The 14657-nt window shown below is 44.8% G+C and overlaps 1 protein-coding gene and 1 long non-coding RNA gene across 2 annotated transcripts in view; one reads left to right on the top strand and one right to left on the bottom strand.

The window, feature by feature from the left end:
- LOC144824444 (uncharacterized) overlaps positions 1-13189 on the bottom strand; it is a 269249-nt gene extending 256060 nt beyond the window's left edge. Inside the window, exon 1 of the mRNA XM_078683548.1 lies at positions 12832-13189. Coding sequence (XP_078539674.1) covers positions 12832-13062 — 231 coding nt within the window. The 5' untranslated portion in view covers positions 13063-13189. The remainder of the gene's footprint in view (positions 1-12831) is intronic.
- The window catches only part of LOC144824445 (uncharacterized), a 186508-nt gene that overhangs the window by 154027 nt on the left and 17824 nt on the right, over positions 1-14657 (top strand). The window lies entirely within an intron of this gene.

Here is a 14657-nt window from a genome sequence, read left to right as displayed (position 1 = left end):
GCCATTACATCGCATTACAGTGCAAAAGCCATTACATCGCTGTTTCACCATACGGAAAAATGCACGCATCGCATTTCATGTTTCACCACAAAAGTGCTGTTTCACCATCACCACACGGAAAAATGCACGCATCGCATTACAGTGCAAAAATGCACGATCACGATATCATATTAAAACAAAGCAGGAAGTAAAATGCAAGATATCATATTAAACAAATGCACGATATAATAGGAAAAATGCAGGATATAATAACAAATGCACTACAAAACGGAAATTAAACAAAAAAGCATCTCAGAAACCTATTCAACAAAACGGAAAGTAAACTAACGTAATGTAATATTCATGTGCGAGGGCCCCAAATACTAGAAATGATTCACGACCACATAACGGGAAACGATGTGGTCTGAGGGCAGCGCTGCCAACTTTGGTCCTGGGAACTAATGTTCGAAACTCCTGTCACGTGGCAAAAAAAAAAAATCACCATGTACATTTTGTTTTTGTGGGAAACTCCTAAAATATATTAATTTTGATACACTGCGCGTGAGAATCCCAAATATACCCTTACTAAATTTTGAGTGTTTTTGTAACACTTACTGTGGATGAGTGGGTGGATGGAAAAAAAAGCTCACCATATATATTTTGTTTTTGTGGGAAACAATCCTAAAATATATTTATTTTGATAAACTGCGTACGGGTGGATGGGTGAGTGGATGGGTGGGTGGGTGGATGGGTGGATGCGTGGATAGGTGGGTGGATGCGTGGATGGATGGGTGGATGCGTGGGTTGATGCGTGGGTGGGTGGATGCGTGGATGTGTGGATGAATGGGTGGGTGGGTGGATGGATGGGTGGGATGCGTGGATGGGTGGGTGGATGCGTGGATGGATGGGTGGGTGGGTGGGTGGGTGGGTCGATGCATGGGTGGGTGGGTGCGTGGATGGGTGGGTGGATGTGTACATGATGGATGGGTGGAAGGATGCATGATGGATGGGTGGATGGATGGGTGCATGGTGGATGGGTGGATGGGTGGATGGATGGATGCATGATGGATGGCTGGATGGATGTGTGCCTGATGGATGGGTGGATGGATGGATGCATGATGGGTGGGTGGATGGATGGGTGCATGATGGATGGATGGCTGGATAGATGCATGATGAATGGATGGGTGGAATGGTGGATGGGTGCATGATGGATGGGTGGATATGGGTGCATGATGGATGGGTGGATGGGTGGATGGATGGATGCATGTTGGATGGGTGGATAGATGTGTGCATGATGGATGGATGGATGGGGATGGATGTGTGCATGATGGATGGATGGATGGGTGGATGGATGGATGCATGATGGATGGGTGGATGGATGTGTGCATGATGGATGGGTGGAAGGATGCATGATGGATGGGTGGATGGATGGATGCATGATGGATGGGTGGATGGATGGGTGAGTGCATTTCTAGGTGGTGAACAGAAGGTGGGCACGCAAGGGCAAGCATGCTCATTGAAGGGTGGCCATCTGGGAAGGCTTTGTTGTAAAGTAGAATAAAAACTCTCAAGATGTAATAACATGTGTATTGGAATGGGGAGACCAATTGTCCACTTTTGTATGCTGTGAAATGTAGCATCAAAATGCATGTCTTTTGGCGTCACATGCTCCAATTGATTGAGGGCGAAGCTCTGTTCCACTGAAAAGGAAATTGGCTTGCTTATTTTGAATGCATGCTGGCTATTTTTGCATTAAACACATTTGATTCTACGCGCTATCCCGAGCACTACATATAACGTAAATCGTGCGCAATGTCATCATTCCTTTGTTAATGCGAGGTTATGGATGTTATGCATTCACAATAAAACTACATATAACGTAAATCGTGCGCAATGTCATCATTCCTTTGTTAATGCGAGGTTATGGATGTTATGCATTGTTTGTAAAAGGCAACATGACTCGCGTTTATGTTGTATTAATAACACTCATATACTTAATAACGGTCATATACTTAATGCCAGATGACTGTATTGTTTGTAATGCATTCATTAATACTGCAAACGCTTAATAAAGCTACAAATAACGTAGATCGTGCGCAATGTCAATGTCATCATTCCTTTGTTAATATGATGTTCTGGATGTTATGCATTGTTTGCTGGAAGTCTCCAAATCACGTTGTATTAATACAGCGCAATGTCATAATTCCTTGCTAGTCGGCACACATGCAGATTAAAAATTCATTATTACAGTCATTATTGTAAGCTGTATAATTATTAATTTAGTCATTCTCGCACACGTGTACTGGATGGGTGAATGATGGATGAATGATGGAAGGCAGGGATCAATGATGGGTGGATGGGTGAGAGGGTGGATGAATGAAGGGTGTATGGTTGGATGAGTGAAAGGCTGGGGGCTTAATGGATGGATGAAAGGGTGGATGGATGATGGATTAATGATGGGGTGGTGGAGGAATGATGGGTGGATGGATGGGGAGAGGGTGGATGCATGAAGGGTGTATGGTAGAACTGGTGAAAGGCTGGCTGGATGGATGGATGGATGTAAGGGTGGGTGGATGACGGATGGCTTGCTGGCTGAATGAAAGGGTGGCTGGATGCATGGACGGATGAAAGGGTGGGTGCGTGAAGGATTGGTGGGTGGATGGATAGATGAAATTATGCATCGGTGAATGGATGTTTGAAAGGGTGGATGGGTGAAGAATGGCTGGGTGGATGAAAGGGTATGTGGATGAATGGATGTTTATAAGGGTGGATGGATCAAAGGGTGGGTGGATGAATGGGTAGGTGGATGGTTTGCAAACAAATACTTTACAATAATTGCTTCATGTAAGTCTGTACAGGGTGGATGGACGTTCACATATTTAGAGCAGATGTTTCTAAAATGGTTTGAAAAAACCTCTGTCAGAGAGTATTAATTGCTGGAGACTGGAATGGCCGGAGAATGCTTTGGCGGTGTGTGAGTAATACAGATATAATCCTCCGTAGCTATTGCTCATCAGGCACCCGCCCTCTTCTCTCCAGTGAGGCATTTCCATTTCTCCCCTTCAACTTTTATATGTGACAATTACAGTGGTTTAATCGTTTTGCTTTCATTTTCAAACAGCAACAGATCTTCCTCTGCGTCATATATTTACTGTAACACAGTTTCCTCGTCTGTGACAAACATTTCAATGTGATACCGTGGCCCAGCAGTCTAAGGCGCTGGATTTAGGCTTCGGTCTCTCTGGAGGTGTGGGATCGAATCTCACCGCTGTCAGTTACTTTTATTTTATTATTAAATAAATACTCCTGACATCACCCCGGCCTATTGTTCGCTCCTCCAGACATTACATATTGAGTGACTGTAACAACATAACAACATAACAACATATCCTATTACGAACTTTCTCACCATAAATTGCTCCACTATTTTTTTTCAATACGGAGTACAGGAAATCGTCAGTTTCTACAGTTTTTAGTAACTACCTATGCATGCTACTTACTGTTAAGGTGATGTTTAGTTTTCAGAGTGCTTAGCATACCGTCACATAAACTTTGCTTTCATAGCCATAAATATTTCGTCTCCCTATGGAGCATCCTGTCCAACTCGCTGAGTAAACATTCAAAATAAATACTGCAGGTGAGTCGATCATACATACTTTTTAGAGTGATCTCATCGTAATGGCCAGTTGCAAGTGTCCTAGTAATCCAGCACACTCCTGCTAATGGGAGTCGCCAGCCTCATTTGTACTAATGCGTTGCTACAGCTCTCGATGTAACAGTTGACGAGGTAATGTACTATGCGGGGTAAAACACGCGTGGTAAACGCACGCGATGAAAAGGTGCGCGATGTATCGTCATACATCCCAGAGCATCGCACACTGCACCGCCTCCATTTTGCAACGCCACGGTTGCCACAACTGACTCTCACCAATGTGCCGGCCACAACAGGAATGGTACTGTTCATAAGTCTGTCAACGCTTTAGCTGACCGGTACTGCCGCGGTCAGCTGGAACTGAGTTTTGGGGATATTTCTACAATTTTAAGGTTTCTTGAAAACTGCATAGTTTTCAAAACTGTATTGTGGATTTTAGTCTGTTTTGGTCTTGTTTTGTTTAGATAAAATAAATGTAAAATTTTCTAAACTAGTGGGGGCGGGAGTAAACCAGTTTTAACCTTACAGAAGGGACACTTCATAACAAGCATTTACAATGCAACGGTTTCGCCTTTGGAAAAGTTAGAGTGATTGGCAATGTAAAGGACAATGCCATTTATTTATCTGTTTTCAAAACCAACACAAATACAAATGTTGTCATTTACAATGCCAATAGCTCAAACTTTTCCAAAGGCGAAACCGTTGCATTGTAAATGCTTGTTAAGGTTATGGCGCTATTGTAAAGCACTCGGACACCTTTGGTCAATGTCCGCGCTATATAAAACTGCAATGAATGAGAGTGACCAGATGTCCCATATTTCACGAGGCCGTATTGGTTTTCAGAAGCTTGCTACGGTGATTTTAGCAACTTCAAATACAGATCTTATTATTTTAAAAGAGGGAGGGAGCATTTGACTTCCACGGGTGTGGCTCTAGTATGGAACGTAGATCATCTCTTAAAACAGACTGCATCAGCCCATTTAAAGCAGTACAGGAACGGCTCTGGTGGATCCTCGGTTAATGATCCCACCAAAGGAATAAGGTCCTGTCATAGGTAAACTTGTTTGAAAATTAGTAGTGCGCGTGCACACACCGATTGTACGGGAGGAGTAGAAGTAAAAGTAGGCGATTATTTTAGAGTGACGTTTGAGCATACAAGACTAATAAAGAGATACCTACGCACGGTTAAATTCCTATTTTAAAAAAAAAAAAATAGGAGTCTACTTTCGGGTGGATCCTGAGTTTCAAGATCTAGTCATCCTCTTTCCAACTCCACATTACCAGGATACCCCAACGCCGCGTAAACAAATTGATTCTCCCTTTCTATAGCCAGGATGAGAGGTCAATGCTATCTATCTCTCATACAGTAAAGATTCCTCCCTCTCAACATCCCCAAACACCACCACCGAGCCTCCTAATACAGGAGGGATTGTGCAATGCGTTAAGAGTTAGGGGCATTTGTATTTTTCGGGTGTATCCGAAAAACTAGGGCCCTTACCTGCTGCTAACACTAACGGGAATACGAGCAGCAACTTCATAGCTGCCTGCGAAATGGATTGCTCGGCTCTTCAAGACAGACTCAAACTATACGCAAAGCCCTCTGTTCCCTTCGTTACCGGAGCTCTGGGCCGCAGTGCAGGAAGTCAGCTGACCAGCTTCCACACCGTGCAATTTATCAACAAGCACCTACGAGGACACAGGGGGCGGGAGAGGACACGGACGGCGGGAGAGGACACGGACGGCGGGAGGGGGCGGGAGAGGACACGGACGGCGGGAGGGGGCGGGAGAGGACACGGACGGCGGGAGGGGGCGGGAGTGGACACGGACGGCGGGAGGGGGCGGGAGTGGACACGGACGGCGGGAGGGGGCGGGAGTGGACACGGACGGCGGGAGGGGGCGGGAGAGGACATGGACGGCGGGAGGGGGCGGGAGAGGACACGGACGGCGGGAAACGTGCACAGGACAGCGAGGGGGGGGCGGAAAGGCACACGGAGGGGGCGGGAATGGACAGACTTTCAGTGAAAGGGGAGGGAACGGGAAAAAACGTAACTCCGCCCTGGGAAAAAATCTCGGGAACGCCCCCGAATCTGGTCCGGCCTTGACGGACAGATCTCTGTTCCAATGGCTAGCCTCCATTTATGGAGCTAGCCAATGGGACAGGGGGGCGTATTCCATTTTCCTTACTGAAATCAAGAGATTTCTCTGGAGGCGGAGCTAAGAGCTCCGCCCTCCAGCGAAACCTAAAAATTGCTAAAAACAGCAAATTTCTAACTTCATAAGATAAAGAAACTAAAACAAATTCTACAACCAGACCACCTAAAAACAGTCGGCCATGCTCTTTTACTAACCAGATTTGACTTTGGCAATGTTGTTCTAGCAGGAGCATCACAATCTGTCTTGTGCTCCTCTAAAAGCGGTCTTACATGCTGCTAGATTACACTTTTCTATCACGAAATTCAACAACATCTCTCCAATACTTGTAGATCTGCACTGGCTCCCTAGAGGGACAAGAATTAAATTCAAACTGGGATGCCTAGCATTTAAAGCAATCCTTGCAAAAAAAAAATCCTATTTTATATATTTTCTTCAAGACATCTGGTGGTTTGAGGATCTTAAGAAGCGCAGAAATGTTTTCCTGAAAACACCCCTCCTCTGAACCTAATATTCAACAGCATTCCTTCTCAGAAGGAGCCTCTTCCTTCTGACATTTCCTACCTAGGGATATCAGAACTGGGGCAACTCTACTCACATTCTGAAGCCTGCTAAAAACTGTTCAAGCTATATCTGACACAGTAAGCCCAACATTTCTTGCTGTATTAACTACAACCCCTCCTCACTATCTGAACAGTTGGAAATCTGTGTAGACCATACACCATCCTCTACCCTGCTCTCATCACCACCTTTCTCTCCTTGCCTACTATGCTTCAACCAGAGGCGCACCTACAGTCAAATTTCGGGGGGGGGCGGGGTAAGCTAAGAACATTTTTTTGGGGTGGGGGTCTGATTCTTCAAGCAAAAGGCAGAGTGGAGCTGCAGGGTCACTAAGAAGGTGTGAAAAACATCAAAGCCTCATTGACAAGCAAAGGGTCTATAAAAGACCTGTGAAGTACTCGGGTGCGGCTGTGAGTGCGCCCGGGAAGCTGTCTCATCCCGGGCTGCCACACACGACGGGGGTGGGGGGCTGAAGCCCTTTGAGTCCAATGGGCGTTGCGCGCCTGGCTTCAACTAACCCCCGTTTCCCCCTCCTTTCCGTTAACACCTCTCCCCATTAAGTCTTCCCCTGACTTCACTCTTCTTTCCAGAACCCATTCTTGTTGATATTCTTACTACTAATGAGTTAAATCAACAAATTACGAGTTCTATACAAAACATTCTGTTGCGTTCATTGTCAACATGTAAAGCGCATCTGTACCTTGGGCGTGAGCTATAGAAATCTGCTAAATAAGTAAATAAATATCAAAAAGATAAATGTGGCTTGGTTATGAACAGGAGAAGAGAAAGAATGCTCCACGTGTGTCTTTGTTTAAACTGTAGATTTTAAGGCCCTTTGCATTATAAACCAGAAGAAGCGTCTCCCTTCCCATTAAAAAAAAAACTCTCCATCAAATCCCATACAGGGAAATAGATCAGTTGCACTACGTTTTAGGGCTCTGTAAAGAAAGTCCATACATACAAAAATGATGCCCCCATTCAAGCCACAAACCTGTTAACTCCCCTACCCCGGGATATCCATGCCATCGAACACACATTTAAAGACAATCAAGAGGAATACCATGGAACCTGGGAATATCGTTACAAGTGAGTCCCTACTCCCACTGTGTGTTGCATGTTGAACACTCAAAACAGAGAGACAAGACCAGTGTCTTGATAACCTTTCAGTTCAGCTTCAAAATTTGAAATAATCCTTTAAACTTTACAAAATAGCTTCAGTTCCCTCTTGTTAACAGAATGACATTCCGTACGTCCAAAGAAACAGGGTTAGACCTTAGGAGCAAGTAGCTCACCATAATATTTCCCTTACACATATGAAGAGCCCAATCATCCAGACCACTAACCAGATTCCAGGCAAGTAAGCAAAATATCAACAGCTGCCAATCACAACACTGTCGAATATAAACAAAAGTGTGCTCTTTTACTCAACTGACCACCCACTTCAGTGGCCTGTCATTTTAGTAGTCTAAGGCTCATGATGCCCTCAGACCTCTGAAAATGTAATTTGGAAGAACCGGTCTGTGTCAAAGTCTCTAGCAGAATGTGTGTTTTGCTGTTCACCCTATGTGAGAAGGGTATGCCCAGACGTGGGTCCCTTCCTCACTAAGCCACTGGAGTCAAGCTATCCTGGCTGAAGACGGCTGATAGCCAGAAATCGGTCCTAGGATGCTTGATTCCGGTCCTGGGAAGACATGGCATGGCAGTTCGGTCTGGACTGTTCCCATGAGGCAGAGGGTCAAGACTGATTTGCATATGGCCATGTCTGAACTGGGGTGGCTTGGTTAGCAAAATAACAATGGATTAAACCCAGATCTGTGACTGGGGGTGAATGTTTTACCATTGTGCAACATTACGTCCATCATCTTGTGTGTTTTATCATTCTTGGAGAGAAAGAAGGTTGCAAGCAATTCACCTTCCTCCATTTTGCTCCTACTTCAGAGTAATAGAGCAGAGAGTCTCTTAGAGTTCTTCCCTTAGCCCTAGCTTAGTAAACATGTATTTAAGACCTTTGGCCAAGTTAAACAGATCGGATGGAATAACGTATGTAAATTATGCAGATAATGTAATCATTGTCAAACACAACCAGATTATATTTCTCCCTTAATCAACACAACTAATTCTCACATTGAGTTACACTTCACAATCTCCAATGTCTTCATTTCATGAATGGATGCGTCGCATCTCGCACTGGCTGAGGGCCAACTCTCAAATTCAATGGAGAAAAAATTGAGGTCATGAGCGGTTTCTCAGAGACACCTTTGCCTGTGGACTTGACTTCGGACTGCCTTAGGATAATTCAGTTCCGCTTACCACAACTTCCGTTAAGAATCTCTGAGTCTATATGAAAAGTGATCTCTCACTCTCCAGTCATGTCAACAAATTTGTTCCTAGATACTCTTCCACCGGCACAGCTCTTTTAAAGCTCAATTGGCTTCCGATTAAGGAAAGAGGATCTTTCAAAGCACTCTGTTTCTGCCATAAAATCCTGAATCAGAAAGGTCCCAGTTCCCTACTCTCTGACTAAACCCTATCACTCTAATAGGTGTCTTAGATCCTCAGGGACTGCAACGCCTGTGATCCCAATAATTAAACAGAGCACGAATGAGAGGTTAGCTTCCTGGCCGCTAAGCTATGAATGAACTTCCTCTCGACCTGAGAATGGAGCCATCTGAACTCCTGTTTCAGAAAACACTTAAGACCTGTTTTTTTTTTGGCAAATCTGATTCACTAGATAGTATTGGATAGGTTTCTTGAGGCCTCTTTATTTGGAATCTAGCGCAGGGACACTCAATGGAGTACCCAGCCGCTTTACAAAACTCCTAACATTCCAAAAATGATGTGTTGGAAGTGGAACGGTACCACGAGTGATTGCCAGAGGTCAGACTCATTGCAAGCATTCCTCCCATCAATTTTTGTGTTTGATGTAATATCACTCTATTTGCACAACAGGATAGATGCTTCCCATCTGTGATGTTAAAGAGGTGTCACACAAAAGGAATGCTTTTCTGTTTTGTTATATATAACAACAAACCAAAAATTGTTGCTGCCAGTCTTTCCTTTAATGTAGCACTACTCTCACAAATCTGGAAGGATGCTGCCTGCTAGCAAGGTAAAACAGACCTAGAAATACACCAGAATGAATGCCACCTTCCTGTATTATAGAGAAGAGCTCAAGACGGATCGTGATAGGGCACACTTGGTAGCCCATTACTGGATCTCTAAGTGACCTTTGAAATATTTAATAGTGCATTCTGAAGGATGTTTAGTAAAAGCCATCGCACTTAAAGATAAAGGCTCAACTAAGAACTTTTTTTTTGTAAAACACACCCGCCATCCTTAAATGGAATCCTCCACAAAATTAGCAGCACCAATTATGCCAGGCCTCAGGGCTCCTCTCATCAACCCTCTTTAACAGATAAATGTACACACTGGTTCACAACATTAAAGCCTACATCATTCCCTTTTATGTGAGTGATAGTGAGACCCAGTTCAGTTTCTGCCTAGAATAGCGATCTGGGAGCCACACTGCACACTGGGACCCTAAAGCACAACCAACCCTACATGCATTAAAACGCAGCAGTGGTGCAAAGACAGAAATCTGTTTGTGGGCTTAGTTGACCCAATACAGAGTCCCCTTAACTGACTGGTCGTAATAGGACCCCTTCAAAGTGTCTGTACCAAACCTTTGCAAACTGATGTTGTTCAACAGTGACATCTGTTCACATCCCAAGTCAAAAACTAAACATAAAATGTGTTTTAGCTTCTTAGCCTGATGGAAAAGGTCTTCCAGCTCCTATAAACAACCCTGTAAACTTACTTCAACCTCATTAACCCAATGTCCCACTTGCACTAATGCATCTACATGGGGCTCCCAGCTAAGGCACTCTAAAAAAAACACCGAGGCTTTTCTCTTTGTCACCCGGACAGTATTACATTCAGACAACCAGAAGAACTTCCACTTACTTCCAAACTGAAAAAGAGCACAGTTAAAGGTGCAGATAGTTCATCCGTATTTGCAATGCTACTCCTGAGTTACCTAACCAAGGGTTTTCAGTGTTGCAGGTCGTCTAACCTCACTTGCTGTGATCGTCCTTTACATCTGCACAACCAAACTCAAGAGTTTTGGGGGACAGTCACTTGAGACTAAGTTATTTTTCCCACAATACCTAAAAGGTAAAGTGTAAATCCTCAGATTTCACAGTGATGAAGACTCCCTTAGCACATCTTGTCTATGGGCCCATCTGAAATTAATCTAGCTACGGCGCACACCTCTACATCGTGCTTAATTAACAACCCAACTCATATGACAATGAGTCCATTAAGACCTGCCCTAGCTACTTGCACACTAAAAGAAGAAAGGGCAAGGCCAACGATGAACTTTGTTTGTTGACCAAACCTCCCAAAACACATCTGTGATATAAAAAAAAGAGTACTTCCAGTAGTCATGGCAGTCAGGCCTCCCAAACATCATAATCCCCGACTAAATGTATGCAGTCTTGGCTACCTTTTGTCAATATTACTCATCCTATGATCCACCTGGAGTGTTCGGAGGCATCCAAAAAGTACCATTCAGTATTACAAAAACTGTGAATAATTACATATGAATGCACAAACACATTTAAATTGACACGTCAATGCTGTAATGTCATTATATTCGAACATATACCTTCGATTAATACAATGCATCTGTGCTGTATTGTAGTTATATTTCTACTCACTGGGAAAGACATGTTCTGTTCAGCAATATTCATACACCACGAATAGTGCAGCCAGACTGTTCTGTGACATAGGTATATTTAAATACACCTTGAGAAATGCTGATGGCCCAGAAAACAGTTTTATTCCCATAGCAACATAGTTGCTTCCTGTGTTGTAACCAAGTTACAGTGATAACAGATGCTGTCAACTGTTGTGCTACATAAACTTGTTCATGCAAACTGAATGGAAGTTTGCATGCCAGTGTGGTAATAAAGGTATAAATTCCCATGCTACTACAGAAGCTGCATGCCTTTTTGATACTTTTGTCATGTTCATATACCAGAATAGTATGGCCAGCCTGCAATGTTTCAGAATTAGTATATCCAGGATGTAAGGTGCCTGCTTGTGCTGTAATACATTAAAAGATACAAACCAGATAGCCTGCCCTGTAATGCAATTATATTTCCACACCTTATTTTTGATGCTACCAATGCTGTAATACTTACATTCACATACTGAATTTTACAGTATGTACTTTAATACAGTTACACACTTTGATTAATTTTACAGTATTATACTGTAATACAGTTATACACACACGTTGATGAATGTTACCTGCGTGCTCAATTAAACGAGCAATATTCAAAAACAACTGGATGGAAGCTGCCTGGTTGTGTTGTAAAACAGTTGCATTCTCAGCCAGATGCATTCTGCCTGTGCTGAAAGATGGTTCTATACACCCAGCTGAATGGGTGCGGCTAGTAACATTCACCTTCCTATAATACACGAGGTCCCCTCGGAGTTGTACAATATGTATATTCAAACACACCCCGATTCAAGAACCCAGGCTGTGTTGTAATAAAGTCATATTCACACAACATGATATAAGCTGCATAGCTGTGCTGTAATTGGGTTGCATTCAAACGTCAGGACAGATGTTGCCTGTAAGAAATCTGTATACATTTACATCCGAACAAAAATGGTGTTGTTGCCCCCATACAACGTCATATCACAAATTCCCTCCCGTTTACAAAATCACAACTCATTATCTCCCCTGTCCTGTGCCCTCTCCTTAGATGCTACCTACCACCTGTTGCCCTAGCTTGCCCTAGTCCTGTGCTTCCCTCATATGCTCTCCACGTGTCCTCTCAAACCCCCATTTAATTCTCTCTCGTATAGCCAGGCTGACCCTTTCCATGTCTTTCCCTTTCTCTCAATCCCTTTCTCTACATCCACTTGTGCAACATCGTATCTCTCCCCATTCTAGGCCCCCTTGTTGCCCCTACTACTTCCTCTGGCTAAGGTTCATCCCCTGCCCCCTACTGTGCCCATGAAGCCTGTTGCTCAAGTGCATTCTCTTGCCCCACTCACGGTGCTCAGCAAGTAGGCCCTTCTGTTGCTCATCCTATGCTTCCCACTAAGGATGGATCATCTCTTGCCCTCTCTTAGCAACCTCTCCCGCCTCTACTCTGTTGACCCACTCTCGGCCTTCTGCCCACCATTCCCCTTAGTTGCCCTTCTCCTACCCCACCTGTGTCTGCCTCAAGCTCCTCCTGCCTGCCTGCATCCCATTCCCGTCCCCCCTGCCCCAGGTTCCCTCTTTTGCCCATCTCATATGATATTCCCTCTTCTCTTCTTCCATCTGCCCCCTACTGCTATGAACTAGCTTCTCATCATGGCCCCACAAGCTCTCTCCAGACCCATCTCTTGCCCTCCTTCTATGCCCCATCCTAGCTTACCCCTGCTGCCCCCTCTTAGCTGCCCGCCTCCCCTGCGCCCCTCCCCCTCACCTGCCCGCTAAGCCGCACGATTCTCTGCAACCTCCGCTCGTCTCCCAGCAGTTCCCGGAGCTGGGCGTTGCTCAGTGTTCCCAGGCTGCCCCCGGGGGGCGGCCCAGGCTCGGGGGGCCGCGGGAGCTGCGGCTGCGGGAGCATCTCTCTGTGTACAGGGGGCCGGGTCCAGCCTGACTGTATAGCCGCAGCCAGCCACCCGGGGGAGCCCGTGCCGCGCACAGGAGCCATCCGAGGCGTCCGTTGAATGCTGGAGATCCAGTAGGGGGAGCTCGTTTTCTGTCAGAGTCCTCCCCTTACGAGCCACCGTATTTTAAGAGCAACATATTTTTCAAAACGGGCCTTTCATCACGCAATCCGTTTCCCGCCACCTTGGAATTGTGTAAGTCTAACACTGTGCTCCCTTAATGATTATAATGTCTGAATTAAAGCAAGGTTTTCCATTATCACTCGTATATTTTTCAACATAATATACTAAGCAGTATTTTGCAATATATATACACGTGTTTTTGCCTGAATACTGTGTTACTCTTTTTATTTGTTAATTAAGCCAGGACGTACTCGTTCTAGCTCTATTTTTGGAGCCAAACGTGGTTTTGAGGTGCTAAGTCCTTTCATTGCTGACAAGATGCAGTTTTTTTAGGCTGCTTTAATTACATCTAAAACATTTGAAGATGTCCTTTTTGTTTGCTTACCGTTGACGTAAGAGCGCTTGCTCCCACGCTCGTCCTTTTTTTGTTTCTGTGCTCTGAATGGCCGGCACCTTAGGCTGGTACACAGCCTAGTAACATCTCATCCAATCAAAGGTGAATCCCCAAAACACGGGCCAGTAAAGTATTGTTCAAGCTTAGGGCTGTGTACGCGGTGGGGGTAACCACCTGCCAGCGACCCTGAGCAGACAACATGTTTACGAGAGCAAACTTACAAACAAATAACAGGGTGGGCTTTCTGTTCAAAGGAGGTGACGAAGTTAACTAGGTTAAGTGAGAACTTTTCAAGGCGAGAGTTGTTACTCGTTTAATGCAGAAAGAGGCAATTAATCATTTTATTTCACGCAATGTATTTAACAACGTGATTTGTTTTGAGAGTTACAAAATGACAGATGGACACTTTCAAGGACACGTCTTTGAAATCTGGTCTGTTGACGTTTCTGAACTTTAAACTAATTATTCAGCTGAGCCTTTCATTAGACAATTACCCCTTTAAGGACGGCGATAGAAGAATGCGATCTAGAGCCAGCATACGTGTCAACATTGGTTATAAGTGAGATCAAAGGGAACAAGTCAGGTCCCGGGCCGCGCTGTGATTGGCTGACGTCACGGGGGTTTCCCGGCCGGCAGCCAATCACAGCGCGGCCCGGGAATGACGTCACGGGGGTGTCCCGGGCCGGCAGCCAATCGCAGCGCGGCCCGGGACAAAGGGGCGGGGCTTAAAAAAAGCACCAGAAACGCCCCCGAATCGCGTTTTCGAGAGAAAACGCGATTGACAGCCTCTGCCTCCCAATGGCTAGCCTCCATTTATGGAGCTAGCCAATTGGAAACAGAGGCTGTCCTAACCTCACTATTAGAAACAACAGATTTCGATCTGGGAGTGGCTTCGCCCCTCGCCAGGTTACGAAACCTAAAAAGCTACTCCGGTTGTCCGTTGTTACAGGCCTGGACATACCCATGTAAGCAAGTTATTAGGAAAACCAATAAAAAGGTAGCCCTGCTGGGATATCACTGACTCAATCTCTCTTTTTTTTCATAATTTGAATCCTCTTACCTCGAAATGGAAGCACTGCACACCCTGCACTCCTTCACAATATGCGTAAAGCTACTTTTGAA

This window comes from Lissotriton helveticus, chromosome 3_1 (assembly GCF_964261635.1).
Source record: "Lissotriton helveticus chromosome 3_1, aLisHel1.1, whole genome shotgun sequence".
NCBI lineage: Eukaryota > Metazoa > Chordata > Amphibia > Caudata > Salamandridae > Lissotriton > Lissotriton helveticus.
Note: the sequence above shows the minus strand (reverse complement) of the source record. Positions and strands in the feature narration are given on the sequence as shown.